This window comes from Anas platyrhynchos, chromosome 5 (genome assembly GCF_047663525.1).
Source record: "Anas platyrhynchos isolate ZD024472 breed Pekin duck chromosome 5, IASCAAS_PekinDuck_T2T, whole genome shotgun sequence".
NCBI classification, from domain to species: domain Eukaryota; kingdom Metazoa; phylum Chordata; class Aves; order Anseriformes; family Anatidae; genus Anas; species Anas platyrhynchos.
The window spans coordinates 5,758,744-5,772,236 of record NC_092591.1 but is presented as its reverse complement, the minus strand read 5'-3'; the positions used below and the strand labels follow the sequence as shown (position 1 = coordinate 5,772,236).

The 13,493-nt window shown below is 52.5% G+C and overlaps 1 protein-coding gene across 5 annotated transcripts in view; it reads right to left on the bottom strand.

The window, feature by feature from the left end:
• The window catches only part of DAAM1 (dishevelled associated activator of morphogenesis 1), an 84,386-nt gene that overhangs the window by 48,806 nt on the left and 22,087 nt on the right, over positions 1–13,493 (bottom strand). For 4 of the 5 annotated variants that reach the window (XM_038179759.2, XM_038179757.2, XM_072038150.1 and 1 more), the window contains one exon: positions 2,129–2,352. In XM_038179759.2, the coding sequence (XP_038035687.1) occupies positions 2,129–2,311 (183 nt within the window). In that variant the 5' untranslated portion in view covers positions 2,312–2,352. Of the gene's footprint in view, positions 1–2,128; positions 2,353–4,408; positions 4,742–13,493 lie in introns of those variants that run through there. The other variant, XM_038179762.2, reaches the window with a different exon arrangement.

Sequence of the window (13,493 nt, the reverse complement as noted above, 5' to 3'; positions counted from 1 at the left end):
TAAAAGTCAAGCAGCTAAAATCCAAAGTGTCCACAGAATACAGGGCAGGTAACAAACACAAAGTAGGAAAGCAAATCGAGCTTCTAGCTAACTCTGGGGACACGAGTGCTGTTCCAAGCAAATTGGGCAGCACAAGCCCTCATCCTGTGTCACCAGCCCAGGGCAATCAGGATTTCTCTCCGTGAGGATAATTGAAGATGCAGATGAGCAGGCAAACTTAGAAATGCCCAGAGCTCCAAGGAGTTTTTGCAGGATGGCTCCAAAACCAGAGAGTTTGCCCTTTGATGCTCACAGAAGCCTGGGGTACGCAGAGCAGGGACCTTGCTGAGGTACTGGTCTTTGTGGGAGGACTGTCCCCACGGGTGACCAAACCCAGGACTGAAATCCTCCCTGCACAGCTCTCCGAGCCCGGGCTGAAGGGAACAAGTGGCACAGAAAAGTTGCAATGAAGCCACAAGGGAAGAGTTGGCCAAGGCCCAACCCGAGCTGGCAAAGCCTCCAGGTCCCCTCCAGCCCTTTTTGACTTCCCTCACCCCAGTGACCGAGCCCACCAAGCCCTTTTGAGGCAGCCCCAGTCCCGCAGAGCGGGCACAAGCCACCCTGCCCCAGTTGCTCGAGCATGAACGGGGCCAGCAGCGCTGGGGCCACCGGCACGGGCTCCATCCGCAGGCAGAAAGCTCGGCCCAGCGCCTCTGAGTGCTTTCTCTGTCTCTCTTCCAAACGTTACACAGTGGGTTTATACAGAAACAGTGGGACACTTTCCAAACCATTTAGCTAATGCTGAAATTTAATACCCGGCACCAACAGGTTACGGAGAGCAAGAAGGAGCCGGTTGTAATGGGGAGGGGGTTTGCATCTTCTCTCCCCAGAATGCCATTTGGGGAAATCTGCCCTCTTACCCCCACAGGGATCATCTCAGCCTCTCTCTCCTTCCCATTCGGCACTGACGCAGGCAAAAATTCGATTTTTTGGGGGGGAAACCCAGGATTTGCAGCTGCTTGCACAGGAATGTGGCAAGGACGTGCTGCATGCCCTCCCGAAATGGCTCCAGGTCCCTGGGGGGCCAGCACAGCTCCTGCTGACCCCAATCCTGGAGCAGCAGCTGCCTCCCAGCCTTCTTCTCACCCACAGCTGGGAAAAAAAGCAAAACCTTGGCAGCACGGAGCGAGGGAAACACCACAGCACGCCCGGGTCCAGCTGGTCCCCACCAGTGCTGCTCTGCTCCCACCTCGCTGCACGTGCAGCGATGCCCCGCAGTGCATCCCGTGCGAGAAGCATCTGCTGAATTTGGGGGAGATGCTTTGAAAATCATCCCCCCCCCCCCAGCATTTTGCTGCAAGAACACGTGCTGTGGCTGCAGGGATGCCTCATCCCCACTGGGATATGCCATGCAATGGGTGTCCCAGCCTGTCCTCTCCTATTGCCTGTGGAGCAGACAATCTGCTCATCTGGGCAAAACCTGCTCCTGAGCAGCGTGGATCACCAAAACCACACTGCTGGGTGTCCGATGGGACATGCTATAGCATGAAGTGTGACCTCCCAGCTCCTGCTACACGACAAAACACCCTGGAGAAGCCCCATTTTCACTGCTGAACCCACTCGAAGTGGAGCATTTTTGGTCCATCCAACAAGCCACGTGGAAATGACAGAGGAAATTACAGCTTTTTTTTTTTTTTCTGACTTTTTTGATTTTTCTGATCCATCTTTTTCAGAGTTTTGGTACTGAGGGACAAAGAAACAATATCCTGACTCTCCGAACATCAACTTAGACCATACCCAAGGACTCTGGCAAAGCAGACTGCCCAGCAAGGAAAGCCACTTTGCACCTACAGGGGACAAGCTGCTTTTGCAGCTCTGACACTGCATCACCCTGGACCCCAGAGGCAGGCAAATCCAGAACAGCCCCCAGACACTGGTCTAAGAAATCAATGCTTTCCACCAAAAAAGGGAAAGCACCATCTGGCAGTACTTCAGAGAGGAGCAGAGCTCAAGGTTCAGCACAATGTCGCTCCCAGCAGCAGCCCCTGATGCATCTCAGCTCGCAAATATGAAAACCTCAAGCCCATCCTCACTGGGAAAGATAGAAAGAAAGGAGAAAAAAGAAAAAGGAAAAAAGTGTTCTACTTACGACCAGCTCGGTGAACATGACATCCAGCTCCTCCACTGGAGGCATGGGCAGCGCGGGCTCCATGGTCTGCAGGGCGAAGCTGCTGTCATTGCGCAGGCGGTATGTGATCTCGGGGTGGTCGCTGCTGCGAAAGCAGCAGAAGATGAAGGAGATCCCCCGGCCGCTCCTCTTCCTCGGGGCCATGGCCGAAATCCTCCGCGTCCCTCCCTGCTGGGCACTAGATCCTGGGGAGAGAGGAGAGAGGAGGCTCCGGCAGCTGCCCCGCAGCACCGCGCTCCCGTCCCGCGGAGAGGAGGAGGAATCGGAGCCACCCACGCGCTCAGCACGGAGGGGAAGAACGGAGACGGTTTACATGCCAAATATTTCTGCTCAGATTTGACATTTACAGTCCTGGCAACCTTGAAGACCGCACGAGTTCAAAAGACGCCTTTGCTTGCCTTGTGCCGACATCGTCGGAGCGGGCAGCGGGGCAGGGGGACGCGCCGGTGTCCCCGCACTCGCAGCCCCGCAGCAGGACAGGTCCTGATCCCCCGATACCGCTGCAAAGCCCTGCAAATCCCAGCACAAATCCCCACTGATTTCCCCGTGCTGTGCCGCTCCTGCCCGTCCAGCCCCATCACAGGGGGGGGCAGATTTGGGGTGCTGCAGCCAAGAGCAGCTGGATGTGCTTGGTGGCACCAGGGACATGGTCCCCAGAGCGAATGGCTCAGTGCTCGAAGACCTTATACAGCTCAAGAAGCCCTGAGCTGCAAGGCACAAAAATACCCTATATACCCCTGGTTTGCTCTTAAACGTGTCCCTAAACATCCACTGGCAGCTGCTGGTTGGGCGGCTCTTTTTCACGGAAAGTTTTGCTTGGCTTTAATTAGATAAACCCTGCTTGGAATTCCGGTAAATATTTACAAGACGCGGATTCAGCTGATAAAAATCACACTGCGCCGGTAGCTCAGACTTTTCCTACGCAGTGCTTGCGTGGGACATTACTCACGCCGTTGGTTGGGTCGGTTTGGCTCAGTTCTCAAGGCCGTGTCGGGCACGATGCTCGTGGCAGGAGGACGAATATTCAGCAGTGAGTGAGCCCGAAAGAAATGCCAACCTGTGCCCTGCCCGACGGCTTACAACAAGGACCAGACAAAAACTGCACCAAAACCATGGCCGTCGAGCATAAAAGTCAAAAATACAAGGGGAGGAGCGGCTATGAGGAATGAGGACAGCGAAGAAACATCCCAAGGAGAAAAATCAACCAGCAAAGCACAGTGTGTTTTTTGTGTTTTTTTTTTTTTTTTTACAAAAATTAAATATTTGACTTCTAAATCCACATATTAAACACCCACATATTTTATCTCTGCGAAGCAAGACACTGAGATGTTCGGAGAGAGGACAAAAAGCCGCACGCTGCCAAAGTTAACGCAGGAGGTTGAAATATGGATGACTCGGATTTGCTAAGAACATTAAGAGGAGGCTTGGACAAAAGGTCAGCATTTCGACAGAAGTCTCCATTTCCATGGAGAATTCCCATTTCCATCTAACTACGTAAGTGTCAAAATACCCAAATGGCCAAAAAAACAGCTGCTGGGCACCACGGAGAGCCACCGCCGGAGGCAGGTTGGCATCAGACCTGTGCTGGGACCCTGCACCACCTCTTGCACAGCCGTGAGCAGCAAACGCTGCCTTCCCAAAAATAAGAGACCTCGCAGAAAATTCAGGCTTTGCTCCCATAGACTTAACTGAGGACCTGACCCTTGAAATTATTTTCGACTGCATATTTTTAGCACATGGTGTAATCATCTGCTGAAGCGGGAGCGACGGGAAATAGTCGCTCGGTCTGCATGTGGGATAATCTCTGTGCCCAATCTGCAGGGCCTCCCTTCTCGGCGAGCCCGAAATCTCATTTCACATCCAGCGCCTCGGATTTGGGAAAATGCAGCCACTGGAGGAATTTCAGCTGCCACGAAATCTCGCATGGCAGCTCCCAGGCAGGCAGCAGCAGAGCGAATCCATTAGCAGTCCGCTGGCACCCACGGGGCTTCGGGAGGGGTTTGACACCTGGTGGGCTGTTTCTTTCCTAGGGGGAAGGAGGGAAACAAAGAACTACGGAGACGTTTTCTCCAACAGGGAGAAAATAAAAAATGCCCTGCAGGTTTGGGTCCTGCAGGAGCACAGCACAGAGGGAAATGAAGGCAGGGAGGTGGCTGCACCGCTGTTTGTGCCTTGCATGGGAGCTTGGTCCCAACTCACACACGATTATTTGTGAAAAGCTTCATTACTTGGTCTTCCTACCAAATCAGGGTACAATCCTGCTCCTGCAGCCAGGGTGCTTCGTGGGCTGGACCAAACCGACCCGTCCTCCTCTTCCACAGGGCATTTTCCAGCTCCTTTTCAGCACCACATCAACCTCCTTGCAACCTGCTGCTGCCTCCAAGCTCCGATTTGGGCTTGCAAAAATGCACAGAAAGCTTTTATCAGGAGGACACCTGCTCCTCAGGGACACCCCCTCCTGTTGGTGTTTTATGAGGAGCTTGAATGACCAAAAGGCAAGGTTTTATTTCGGGATCTAAAGCAGACAGTGGTGTAGTAACCAAGGCGAGGTATTTCTGAGCCGCTTCCAGCTCTGGAGCTATTGAGGTTCCTCATTTTCATCCTGAAACAATTAAAAGAAAAAAAAACGCCCTGTAACGCAGGCTGAGTGGGCTGTGGGTTATTAGCAACAAAGGCTAAAAATGGTTGGGGAAAGAATATGTTAGCTACCAGGCAAATAGCACGAAACCTCGAGAACGCTGATGAATATTCATTACCGCGATGGATAAAAATCAAAACTGCTTCCTGGCAGGTCGGCGGGAGCGCTGCAGACAGCGCAGATTGCCTCAGAACACAGTCCAGATACACAGCCTCCTCTTTTCCCTGTGAATTCTGCAGAAATGGGTTATTCGAGGAGAGAAGAAATGACAGTTTCTCGCAGCCCAGTGGCTTGCAGTAGGGAAAGGGAAAGGAACCAGTTCCATGCGGCCCCGCTTGTTAAACAGCCTGCTCCCACCTCCCATCTATACGTTTGAGCACTAATTACATCAATAAATTCAAGTCAGATTGTGATCTAATGCTGCCTTCTGGCCTTTACTACTGAGCAGGCCAGAATAAATTAAATTTAATTGCCCCTGTATGTACAGAGCCGGGGAAGATAGGCTGGGAAGGGTCATCGAGGGAACTTCTCGCCAAACCCCAAATCCCCAGACAGGACCGATGGGGCTGAGTGGTTTCTAAAACTGCTCTGATTTTCCAGAAACAGGTAAAAATGTGCACGGGACGAGCTCGGCCAGGAAGGGCTGGGAGAGGAGGATGCCGATGGAGACCAGTCGTGCTGCCTGGCTCTTGTGCACCGCCTCGGGCCAAGGTCATCCCTGCTGACCTGCCTCAGGTGGGCACTTGTGCGGGTTTGTAAAGGATGAGCCTGATTTCTACTGCAGTTGTGCAAGTGATGGGGATCGCCCCAGCTCCCCGAGGGCTCCCAGAGACCGGTTTTGCCCAGGATCTTGCACGACTGACGGCTGTCAGCTCGGGCTGAAGCTGCTTTTCTGCAAGCTCGTGCCCCCCGCGGGACCCGCTCGCTGCATTCCTGCTGCCTGCTCGCTCCATCACATCCCCACGGCTGGTTTTGCTCCCCAGGGGAGGCCAGATGATGTTTGGGAACGATACGGACAGATCCTAATTAATTACAAGAGATTTGCTTTTGGCAAGCTGGAGGAGATAAAGGGAATTTGTCTTCTCTGAGCTAACGAATCACTCCAGCAACCAGATGAGGGAACCGTGTCACTCTCCCCCAGCCACAGGCACTGGTGGCAGGTAACGGGGTACCTGTGGCAACCCCTTTGGCTGGCACCACAAGACACTGCCCCTTTCCACGAGATTTATTCAAGTTCTGTCCCATTTCCTGGGTGGGGGAAAATAGAAGCTGTCTGTGGGGTCAGTTCATAAAAATCATGGGGCTGGGGAGCAGGAGGCAACGTGTGCCCCAGGACAGGAGTGGAGCTTGGGAGGTGTTTGAGCCTTCGGCAGGTGTAGGAGGAGAAAATCCTTCATGTATGACTTGGGTGAAACCCCGACACTCTGCAAGGGAGCGGCTGCCAAGAGCATTTGCTAAATTTGGAGCTGACACTGGACAAAAGGAGAACGTTTGCTCTGACACAGCGATGTGTTCCAAGCAGCGACTTTTTTTCTTGAAATGAAGACAGCTTTTGGCTGTGGGGTCATAAAGCAGTGATTGCAATAGGGATCTGGTCTTTGGGGTCTCTACGCCACCCAGTAAAAAATGACTTCAGGAGCATCTCTCCTTGGCTTGTGGTACCCCTGTTACTTGGTCACCTCTCCTCCCACACCTCTGGTAAGGAGATGGGGGTCTCTGAGCTCCAGAAGCTGCCCTGGGGTCTTTAGCTGGCTCCTTCCAGATGGGCAGGGGGATGCCTTGGCTGCACCCCAAGGCGACAGGGCAGGTAAGGGGACGGCTTCCACCTGTCCCGTGCTGTTTTCTGCTCGTGCAGGCTGCTCGGGAGCCACATCTGCGAAGGACCGGGTGACTCCAGGGCAGGGCGCTTCCTGGAGGCTGGCACCTCGTCCTTGCGAAGCGTGCCAAAACCCTGCACAAACGTCACGATGGAGTTTGGACCGTGATAACAGCTCAGGGCAGGCGAGGCAGCAGGACACAGCCCTGGCTGTGACCGAAGCAGGCGGGATCCCAGCCCTCCTCCTCCGAAACTCCAGCGGTGACCTTGCCGGTGGCTCTGCAACGCCTGCTGCGCGGTGTGATTGCGGTGCCAAGCAGCAGGGAGGTGTTTTAATCCCAGCACCTTCCCCTCCTGCCCTTGCTGTTGGGCTGGCTGTTGCACAGCTTCTTTTAAAAGAGGTGTAAAGGGCTGATCCAAGCACTCCTCGCGACCACTCCCTGCTTTGCCAAACAGCCATAAACCTGAGATGAAGGTGGGTGCGGGCAGGCGATGCTCCTCTGGAAATAGGGCACCCACCCAAAACAACAGCAGCAGCCACGGCTGCCAGAGAGGCAGCAACAAAGCCGGGGTGGGACGCGTTCACGTTCCCACAGCTCCCTGAAGCCCACGTTTGGGACCCTGACACGAGTGCCACCGTGACCGACCGGAGCGTGCTGCTGTTTCAGGTCCCCCCCCGTGCCTCACAACACCCCAGCATCGCCTTCAGCAGTGCTCACATGAAACCAGTCATTAGGAGAAAATTGGGCCCCGGTGTTGCTTCCGCCTTCGCTTTAAGGAGAGGAGCACAGCAATTACAGTTTGCATATTCAGCAGCCTCCTTGGCAAGCTCGATCAGCCCGCATGGAGCAAGGTGCTGCCGGAGCCTGCCCGCCACCGATGCCCCAGCGAGCTGGTTTGAAGCCAGCACCGGCACTGCAGCTCTGCGGTCGGCAGCACCAAAATACCCAGCGAGGGCACAAACGCATGCAAAGGAGGGTGCGCGCTCCTCTTCGCACCCGCCCCCAAACCCACGCGGCAGCTAGGAGCTAAATCATCAAATATGAATAGCAGCTCGCTGCTTTTCTGGCTCCTCTCCCATCCCCTCCCCAAACGAGGAGACAAGATCCCGAGCGAGCTCTTTCCCAACCGGGAGCTGTATTTCAGCGCGTTTCACAAGGTGAAACTCTTTCTGGTGACGCTCGCTGGCTGGCTCTGCCGAGCCCTGGCCCATTTCAGCATCTCTCACCTCGCCAAATGTCTGCCCCCACCCTGGAGTTTCGGGTGGCGCAGGGTGCTCCTGCCTGATGGGCATTTTCTGACAATCCCCCATCACTGCCCAGCGGCCTCGCTTGCTGGCAGTGGCTGGGAAAGGCTCTGCTTCCGTGGGTGATGTTGCAAGAACCCCCCTGAGCACCAACAGCACCGAGAAACGCCAAAAACGAGTTCTGATTTTCCACCTTACACACCCCAGAAAGCCGGCACCCTGCGTGGCTCTGCTCAATAATTCGACCCGCTGGGTGTTGATATCAAACCCTGTGAAACGTGCGTGTGAGGCTGTGCCCATCTGATCAGGCGGCACAAGCGTTATTATTTATTTATCAGCATTGTTTTTAAACTCGGGAAGCAATCCCCTCCCTGGGTGAGCAGCTAAGAAAGAGGATCGCATCGGTGGGAGCCTCCTCCCCTCCCACCGGGCAGCCCGGAGGACTGGAGCCCGTCCCCAGCACCTCCAGCACGCAGCCCAGCGCCGCCCGGGTGGTTTCTATTAAAAGCAGCCAGGCTGACTTTTTGGCCACAAACTCCCACGCGCGTTTTCCTCAGACCCCTTTCTCAGACACGGCGCCGTTTTCACCCGCAGACTGCATAGGAGAGGAATGTTTGTGTTTGGGTAAAATACGTGCGCATCGGCAGGAGCTGGTTTGATGGTGTAGGGGAAAAAAAAAAAATTAAACCCACAAAGCATTTGGCCCCAAAGCCTTGAAGCATTTGATGACTGGCTTTCCCCCCTGGATCCTCCCATGAGACAGAGCTCGGGAGCCCTCCCGTGCTGCCAGTGCTACGCCTCTGGGAGCAGAAAGGGGCTTCCGAGTGCCCTGCAGGCACACCTGGACGTGGCCTTGCTGCTGTCGGGGAAAATCGGCTGCCAGAAGGAGCCTGACTCATCGTGAAATCACAAGAGCTGCAATTCCCAGCATAAGCAAATCTCAAATTCTTCAGTTTCGCGGATTTACATTTATATGCCAATTCCTAAATTATCCCAGATCCTCCTCCCTCTTTCCAGAGATCCTGTTGGACTCCACGACCCAAAAAAAAAGAGGGGGTTGCAGCTCTGAATTTTGCTCCTGCTGCACAATACCAGCGTGATAGCTGCACGCCGCCTCTGACTTTGGCAGGAGCCAGCTGCAGTTGCAGGCTCCCAGCCTGGTCCCTGTGTGTCCCATCTGCCAGCACTACAAAAAAAAAAAAAAAAAAAAAACAGCACTCGCATAAAACGTGTTTACTGCCTTCTGTATTCTTTCCTTTTATTGTGGCATTCATCAAAAAACGGAGCGTACATCTGGGCCTGCTGCCTCGCAAGAAGACATTTTACTCTGCTCCCATCCAAATGAGCTCGCAGAGGCATTTCGGGGACTTGATGGTGAAATTCAGATTGCAGCATGAAAAATTAAACCAGTTTATTCACCGAGCCAGCACGCAGCTATATGTTCAGGGGCAGGGAAGGGATGGGTGACCTGTTTCACAGATTTGTAATACGCCAAGAAAAGCCTGCTTTTTTTTTTTTTTTTTTTCTGCCTGCACACTACTTGACGATGCTGTTCAGAGAAAAGAGCAGCAGCTTCCACTTGAGCTTCCATGCGAGCGTTTGCCTGGCAGCATCACGGCACAGCTCCAGTCGCTTCTGCTGCAAGCGAGCGAGGCGGAGCGCCCAGCCCAGAAGCACACTCACCGGGGGCTCCACAATCAGCTTTTCTGGGGGAAAACCACACAGCAGGGCGAGACACGATCTGCCTTAAAGCTCTCCAACTGAAGGAGCAGCACCTCCTGCTTTGGCAGCCCAGCAGAAATACAGATAAGGGTCTGGATGCTGTGGGAACATCCCTGTCTTGGGCATGGGAGTTTTGGAGAGGTTGGGTGCAAGGAGAGGATGCTTGCAGGGGTGCCCACACAGCCCCATCGTGGCTGCAGGGACTGATGCTGCTCAACGCACAGATGTGTCCAGCTAGGGAAAATGCTGCTGGAGCAAAACTTTGTTTAGTTTTCGAGGATTAAAAACAAACCTTGATGGAAGTATCCCAGACAGCCAGACAGCGGGCGGCGCGGCAACACCAAAAGAGGTCACAAGTTTGCCATTAAAAGGGTAAATGTAACCGGGGGTGAGCTCAGCACCAGATCCTCTGAATGGCCACAGACCACTTCCAACTGGAGCTCCATCAGATACATGAACATGGGCAAATGCCATTTATTTCAGAAACAAGGAAAACAGGCGTGTAACCCCCAACAAGACCAAGTTTGGGAGCCTATATAAATATATATGTATTTCCCAATACTCACTAGGATGCTAGGCGACCCAATTCCACAAACTGCACGTGTGCCTTTTTCCAGCAGACGGGCAGACCTCTGGTCCTTCTTTCGCTGAAGCAAACATAAAAGCAGGTGGCAGGAGGAAGAAATATATTTCAACTCCCTTATTACACCACAAGATGCCTCAGCCAGCTCAGAGGGACGTGACAGCTCCATTGAGCATCCCAGGACAACAGGAGGTCCTGCTGCTGCCTCATCCCACCTCCATCCTCAGCACCCAGCGCTGTCACAAGCTGACATCCAGCCCCGCTCCATCTCCATCCCTGGTTTTGCGCAAACTTGAGGTAAAACACTTGCACTAAGCTAAAAAAACACCTCTGTGGGGCTGATAACATGAGATGTGAAGCCCACACCAGCATATCACGGTGACCAGAAAGCTCCCGACACAGCAGGACCACTTTCCAGCCAGCCCCCAGAAGAGGAGCTCCCATCTCAATATTTCTCTGTTTACCCCCAAAGGATGTGGATCTAAGTCTGTGCGTTTTTGAGATCACTGCGGGCTCCAAGCACTTACTTTGATGATGCAAAGCTTTTGTCAATAAAAGCTGAACAGCCTGGCAAGTGGGGAGAGAGGAGCCGCATTTCCCACTGTTGGAGGATATTTGTTTGCCAATTAGCCTTTTCCTGGAGAACAATAGTTCAATAAAAGCCTTGCTTTATTTTAATTCCTTTTTTTCCTTCCCTTCTCCCCCCTCAAGCCCTGTTCCTCCAATGAATATTTGGGCTCTGACTTTGATATATTGTATGCAAAGCCTCTCTGCTGAACTTTCCATTTCACTGCTCCCCATTTCAGCGGTAATCCCTGGGGTGAGACGGGCTCTCCTGCTGTAAAACGGGGGAAGGAAGGCAGGTTTTTCCTCTCTTAAGCCTCTTAATTAATTTGGCACCACACACGGGATTTTTGAAGCCGTTCAGCAGCAAACGCCTGCCTGCAGTACAGCAGCTCAGCAATGTCTGGGGCCAGCACCACGGCAAAGGAATCGAGGAGCCACCGGCCAAGTCCCCGCTGGCCAATTTTGGGTCATGTTTGGGGATTTGGGGATTATCCATGCTTAAGGTGAGGCTTCTAGAGCTGCTGGTTTTTATGCAACTTGCTGTGTGCAGCGGGCTGGCTTTTGTGCTTTTAAAATGAAAGTGGGTTGAAACTGGTACAAACAAGAGACCTTACTGAAAGGGACCCTGATGGGCAGGTAGATCTCCGAGCAGTTCATTAAACTTCTGGTCCAGAGAGTGCCCAAAGCCAGCCAAACAGATTCATTAGATCCATCAATTGCCCTACATGCCATGAGCCATGTGAAATGCGTATTTCCCTTTAAAGATTTTAAAACACTGACATTAATCCAGAGTGATTTTTCCCCCTGAAGTATGAATTTGGGGTCGAGAATTCTTTGATAAAAATGGCTGAGAGCAGAAATTCCCCACTGGCAACTCTCCTTGCAGCACGGCACTAATACCTCCCACTGCTCCAGCAGATGAGCACTGAAAAATAATATACGTGAGCTCGCATCAGACACGACGTGATGCTGCACAACTGCACAGACATGGCTCGGGGAGATGAGAAGGGCTCCAGCGCTACGTCTGCTCCTAACCAGGTTGCTAAAAGCAGCAATTTTGATCACATTACACTAAAAGGCTGCTTGCATTTAGACATTTAAAAAAGGAAAATAAAAAAAGCAGACAAAACCAGCAGGCAAGTCTAATTGGAAGGCCTGATTGGATTTTTTATGCAATACAATCTAGATTACAGCAAAACCTCCGCTTTGAATAGGAGGGATGCAGGCTTCCCATCAGAGCTCAAGCCCATCTCCTTATAATTCAGAGGAGCCAGCTTAATCAAGGCACAGTGTTTTAATTGCCTAACTACCCTCCTCTCACCGACTGCAGAGAGCAAGGGCTCGCTCCGAACCCCGCCAACCCATCCACGTCTGGGGATGGACAGGGTGATTGCCCTGCCCCTGCAGAGCATCCCGAGGGGAATGTCTGTCCGGTGGAAATCCCAAGGGGACGCATTTAAAAATCAATACTGGCCATTTTAATGCTTAATCCAGGAAAGTATCAGCATCAGCAGCATCGATATAAACCAAATTTAAACACACTGAGTATGTGCACAGGCTTCGGGTTTTTGTGCACTGATTTAGCCAAATCTGTTTTTACCCCATTCAAGTCCAAATGGGGCATCTGCAGCGCTGCTAATGCTTCAGGCATCATGTTGGCCTCATCTCTGTAGCTTCTTTGATGCAATGATGCTGTTTAAAACCCATGCCTCCTCTCTTCATGAGCAAACACTTCAAGTAAGGAACCCCCCCGTGAAGGTGCAAGATTGCAGTGCCAGCAGCCACCTCCCTGCCAAGGCTACACACAGAATTTTGTACTATTCTTATTATTACTGTTTTTGCAGGTTTTCACGTTGCACTTGCCACAAATTGCAATACAAAAGTTCTCACTCCTGTAGATATTTACACAGCGATCTCCCTGTTCATTAAATCTGGAAAACAAACAGCCTCATAACTGCAAAGAGATGCTTGAAAAAGTGACCCAAGGGTACCCCTATGAAGCTCAGACACCCTGAGAGAATATAACTGTGCTTGAAGCTTTTAATTTAAACTCATCTTTTGGAGACAGAAGACTCAGTGTTCCCTTCTTGAGACCAGCACCATTTCAGACACCCCACGAGAGCAGAGAAACCTTTCCAGCCGCCACCACAGGCACAAGCTCAAGCTCACAAAGCCACAATATCACCAAGTTCTCAAAGGACACAGCATCACATTCTGCCCTCATCCATCACCCTGCCTGGGCAAATGCCTCTTCAGCTCTGCAGAGATGCCCCGTGGTGCAACACCCCCACTCTGCTCATCCTCACACATCTTCAAACCACTTTGCAGATGCCTTCTCGCTTAGGGTTGATGTCCACCACTCCGGCCAGCAAAGCAAAAACCCTTCTCCCCATTGACACCAGGACAGTTAACTCGCAATCCAAAGCCAAAGAAACTTCTTTGAGGGCTTCCACGTCCTGGTGGTGGAGAGGTATTGTAGAAGTCCTTGCACCTGTCCCCTGGGTGAGGCTTCATGGTACCAGTGGTGATCAGGAGCCTGGGGACGTTGCTTCAAAATTCAGAAAGGATTCCTGGCTTCGGGGCGATCTGTTGACTGACATCAGGTCTACCCAGCTCTCCAGTGAAAAAGGGTCTCCCCAGCTGCTTTTTTCCATTCACTGGCTCACCAGATCTTTTATTACAGCCCAGACAACACCACTCATGACGAAGCAGAGCCCAGCAGGACTAACCAAGCTTGAAACCCATCAAACAAAC